General features: G+C 40.2%; 1 protein-coding gene across 1 annotated transcript; it reads right to left on the bottom strand.

The window, feature by feature from the left end:
* Positions 1 to 2,455: 2,455 nt before the first annotated feature.
* LOC306736953 (E3 ubiquitin-protein ligase TRIM39-like) lies at positions 2,456 to 4,533 on the bottom strand. The gene has a single exon (XM_079218645.1). The coding sequence runs from the start codon at positions 4,516 to 4,518 to the stop codon at positions 3,127 to 3,129; it is 1,392 nt and encodes a 463-aa protein (XP_079074771.1). The 5' UTR covers positions 4,519 to 4,533; the 3' UTR covers positions 2,456 to 3,126.
* Positions 4,534 to 5,409: the final 876 nt, after the last annotated feature.

Raw genomic sequence — 5,409 nt, 5'->3', positions numbered from 1 at the left:
GAGGGGAGGAGTTATGCACAAAGGTGAATTCTAATTTCAGTAGAAACTAAGAAACCTTACATGAGAGCATCATGTGTTCTTGATGCGCTTTATCGGTTTGCCTCACCCTGAGCTCACCTGTGCAGGCTGGGAGGGGAGAATGACATTCATTGATCCGTAAAGAAGATACAGGTAGCTGCTTCCTTTGTTGTTGATGCTTCATATGAAGTTACTTTTATTGGATATCAGGGTTTGTTTAATAAATATATTTGTTCATAAACGCCTTGGCACTAGCAAGGACAACAGAGGTTTAATGAAATAAGGAGTTATTGAATGTTGAGCGTGTGAAAAGGATTCAGAAAGCTGAGGACTGTTGAGTTGGATCGAGTCATATCAGGGAGCGTTTGGCTGTGGTGTGAATTAAACGGCTTGAGAGGAATCGAACGGATTGATCTGCAGTTCTGACTCCATAGTGAGATGTTGTATCCAAGGTAGAAACTAAATGTTGGAGCCATATTGCAGTTTGTTGCTTTCTTTCATCTTTCTTTCATTCAACACAGGTTGAATGAGGACATGCTGTTCCTACATTTGAACACAGGGTGGCACATTAACTTCAAAAGGGCATATAGGGAAGTGCCAGGTGATGGGAACAGATGTGTGTGGATGGGAAGCACAATAGTTGTTGACCGTGGTTGTGTCAGCGTGATCGTATCAACGTTCAATTCTACAATAAATTAGTATTTCAGTCCTTTTTCTTTCAACGGTCATCTTTTATTTAATGTCTTACTTTGTGTTTGTTTGTAATTATGTATCGTTATTTTGATAAGTAAATCTGATCATTCACACCAAGTAATATTAACTGAACTACTGGATTGACTGTACAAGCATGCTCAGGGGGTGACGTCAATCAGAGAAACGACCTAACAGAAGAACTTAGGAAAGGACGGCCGAGTTTAACCAGTCCAGAGAAAGTTCATGGACTGGGGTAGGTTGTATAATTAACCCTTTACATTCTTATTTACTCGTCAGTGAAAGTCAGTGTTTGAGCACTGAATACTAACAGGAACGTGACCGGGTCAGTTTAGGTTAGCTAGTGAGGCTATGTGCTGGTTAACGTCAGTTTTGGTTAGCTAGTGAGGCTATGTGCTGGTTAACGTCAGTTTAGGTTAGCTAGTGAGGCTATGTGCTGGTTAAAGTCAGTTTTGGTTAGCTAGTGAGGCTATGTGCTGGTTAACGTCAGTTTTGGTTAGCTAGTGAGGCTATGTGCTGGTTAAAGTCAGTTTAGGTTAGCTAGTGAGGCTATGTGCTGGTTAACGTCAGTTTTGGTTAGCTAGTGAGGCTATGTGCTGGTTAAAGTCAGTTTAGGTTAGCTAGTGAGGCTATGTGCTGGTTAAAGTCAGTTTAGGTTAGCTAGTGAGGCTATGTGCTGGTTAACTTGCTTTAAAGACGTGGAAGAACCGCTACGTTTTGTGGCAACGTTTTTGGTCCACTTTACGAGTGAGCTCTGTGCTGACAGCGCAGATAACGCTCTCATGTGCATGCCCAACACACACACACACACACACACACACACACACACACACACACACACACACACACACACACACACACACAGGTAGAAACAGAGAAGGTAACGTTAGCTGTAACGCTAACGTCTTCATGGGTGTGTCTTAATGTTATATCTTTAGTTGAAGCTGTTTCACAGAGGTATTGGTTTGAGTATATTGTCATTTTGGAGGCTGTAGTTTGTGTTGTTGCTCAATAGTACATTTGACTGGGAGGACTACTGTATTAATGGTCTTAGCAAGGTGGATCATCTTCAGGGCTCTCAAGTTTTAAAGACAGGTAAGCGTGACATCTCTCTCTCTCTCCCCCCGGACCATGAAATATTTAATTATGTTTACAGGGGTTTTGTAATTAGATGCAGTAGCCTGAGTAAAACATACTATTGAAAGGCTGAGTACATTTTATGTTTAAGGAAGAAATTAAAGTAGCCTGAGTAAAGATTACTATCAAATGCTGAGTAAAGATTACTATCAAAGACTGAGTAAAGATTACTATCAAATGTTATGTCTAAGGAAGTCATATTCAAGTAAGATTTACTTATATTTTGGATGAAAAAACATTCTTAGTATTAAGTAAACTTAACTTTGTAATTTGTAAAAATGGCTTCCAATTTCTGTGTGGAATTTGTTACTTAGCATTTTTTAGTAAATGGCACTTTTCTTTTCAGTGCATGTTGTTTCCTCCGGGTCCTGCTGCTCCTCTGGCTTTCTTGTTCTTATTGTTTGTAAAGTGTCACCTGACCATGTTGCATCATTTTGTACAAATTGTTAATATTTCATGTAATTAAATATTGGTTTGAATGATTGTAAACTATAATTAAATATAAAGTGTGTTGCATATGAACAATGATCGGCTGCTCAAATGTTAAGCGTTAATGTTGCATTATATCTTTATTATTTATTTAGATCCCATTAGCTTCTTCATAACAATCACAAGTCAAAATAAAAAATTACAGAAATTCAAAATGACAAAGTACAGATGACAAAAAGACGAAATGAACCAAATGAAGACGATGTACTTAAATGATTCTTGCACATGTCTGGGTTGTATCCGTATAAACGTTGCTTGAGATGAAAATGTCATAAAAAATGAATGCAATGCATTATATACATTTTGACTGTAAAACTTTGCATAAGATAATGAACATTTACAGAATCTCAAAAGAGTAGAGCGACAGTCAAAGCATCCAGTAGTTTTCTGTAGTAATTCAAACAAGACAATACTTTAGTAGTTTCACCAGCAAGACAATTTACAGTAAATCTACTGTATCCTAGAATTACAGTAACTTATTGTAATCAACATGTACAAGTATTTGTCAGCTACAAGCAGTACATTACTATGAAAAGGAAATCAAGTGGGAAAATGGGAGCAAGTTTAAATGTCACTGTCAATCTACATCAAATAATTCAGAGAAAAACAATCAGAGAAAAAAAATATATTTTCAAACTTAATAACAAAAATAAAATTAAAACAGATTGAAACCATAACTGAAACAAAGATAAACATGTGTTTGGATTAATTAAAGAGGACAGCTGCAGCTCAACAGGTTAAATATCATGAATATTATCATCCTCTTTATCTCTAACTGCTCTGTTCCACTGTCACACTGACCTTCATTGGTAATATATTCAGTTCATCAGCAGTGGTAAAGAATGGAAACATCTTCTCAGTGAAAGTGTGTGTGAAGGTGTGTATGTGTGTGTTAGTATCAGGATCAGAGAACGACAGCTTTCCTCTGTTCCAGTCCAGATTCACTCTGATTCTCTGAGACTTCTTCTGCACGACGAGAGCAGTGACTGGAACTGGTGGTGACCATGATGAGTATTTACCTTTATACAACCCTATTCTCCATAATCCAGACAGTATGCGTCCCTTCCTCTGGACAGACTCTGCTAATACACCCAGATACCAGTCTTTACTGTCTCCTACCTCGACATCCCAGCTGTGAGTCCCAGAGTTAAATCCCTCAGAGCCCAGAACAGAACTGTATGTATCAGACCTCTCTGGATTATCAGGAAGCTTCTCTGTGTTTCCTCCTCGTCTCACACTGGTCAGATCTTCAGACAGGATGAGTCTTCGATAAGCAGTGTTTGGGTCCAGAACCACAGGAGTGTAGGAGACCAGGTCCTTCATCTTGTTCCAGATGTTGAAGGTCAGGTTGCCCAGGTGTTTGGCCTCGTCTATCAGAGCTCCTGAGAGCAGCTGTGGATCCTCCAGCAGGGGGCGCTGCTGGACTCGTTCCACTGCAGCCTTGTAGTTGTTGAGGAATGAGACGTCTTCAGCTCTCAGCTCGTCCTCTGTGGCTCTGACTGTGTCTGAAAGAGCTGCTATCTCTCTGCTCAGAGCCTCCATCTTCTCCTTCATCATCTGACTCTTCTGCTCCTCTTCCTCCCTCAGTGCAGCCATCCTGGCCTCCTCTTCCTCCTCTAGAAACTGGTGAAGCTTCTCAAACTGATCCTGAATCTTCCTCTCTGTGCGTCGGGCCTGGACCTTCATGTATTTTGCTGTTTGATCAGACTTCACTTTAACTTGTTCAAAGACCTTTAACTTCTCCTTTAAGGACTCCAGAGTTTCCTGAAGCTTCTTCCTGAGTTGTGGAGCAGCTTCATCGATGGGTCTGAATCTGTGGTCGGTGTGTTTCTCTGAGTCTCTGCAGACGAGACACACTGGCTGCTGATGGTCCAGACAGAAGAGTCTGAGTTTCTCAGAGTGCAGACTGCAGAGAGTCTCTGGAGCTCTCAGGTCTCTCTCCAGTAAGAAGGACTCACACAGGTTCTTTAACGCCAGATTACGAGGTGGATGTTCCTTTGAAGATCTTCTCCTACAAACTGGACACTCCTGAGTGTGTTTCTCTCTCCACCATCTCTTCAGACAGTCTTTACAGAAGCTGTGGCTACATGACAGAATAACAGGATCTCTAAAGACTTCCTGACAGACCAGACAGCAGAGATCCTCCTCTGATCTGGAAGCCATGTTGTCTCTGAGTGAAGCTGAAACACAGGAAGTGAAACATGTGATACAGTATTTTATTACACCCTCTCAGAAACACCACTATGATAGTAACCCTCCTGTTTGCTGGAGAGGATCTGGAAATCAAAATGCAAACCATTATCATCTTTTCTGGGATCGCCCTGCTATCACAGACTATTGGAGAGGGAAACACACCGCCCTAAACAACATTGTTGAAGGTGAAATACTTCTGCAAAGTAAGACCATGTATCTGGGATATTTACCTAAAAAAAGTCAAATATTTAATAAATGTACTTCTGGTGGCCGGCAAAAAGACTCGCACCATGAAATGGTTATCACAAGAGAGTCCCACTCTGAATACATGGATGGACATTTACAACATGGAGAAGATAACCACACCTGTCAACTACAAACTGGGGGAAAAAATTGGCATATTGGGAAAAATGGGTTTTTTTAAATTTTATTTTCAGAAATCAATGAATGCACAATAGAGAATAAATCACTCCTTAGCTATAACTTCTGTTTCGTTGTTGTTTATTCTATGTTTTTCTCCCCTTGTTCCATATGTGTGTAACTAAAATGAGCATCATCTAAAAATGTGCACATGCAATGTCAATAGTCTAAACAACATCTAATTGGTCCCTACTACCAATATAAAAAAGAATGAACAAAACAACAACAAAAACACAGAAAGTACATGAGTCATGGCTCCCCTCCTCCTCTACTAGCTTCACTGTGTTGAGTTAGGGTGACCAGACGTCCTCTTGTTCCCGGACATGTTCTCTTTTCGTTTTTGGAATCCGGCAGGGATTCCAAAAACGTCTGGGATTTTGCCTCGTTGGATATTTGTGTTTCTCTGGGTCTTTCACAAACTAGTTATTACGCCCTTAAAAG

The sequence above is a fragment of the Taurulus bubalis genome (genome assembly GCF_910589615.1).
Source record: "Taurulus bubalis genome assembly, chromosome: 5".
In the NCBI taxonomy this organism is placed as follows: Eukaryota; Metazoa; Chordata; class Actinopteri; order Perciformes; family Cottidae; genus Taurulus; species Taurulus bubalis.
Note: the sequence above shows the minus strand (reverse complement) of the source record. Positions and strands in the feature narration are given on the sequence as shown.

Coding starts and splice junctions, on each gene's coding strand:
- LOC306736953 (XM_079218645.1), bottom strand. CDS start 4,518: ATGGCTTCCAGATCAGAGGAGGATCTCTGCTGTCTGGTCTGTCAGGAA.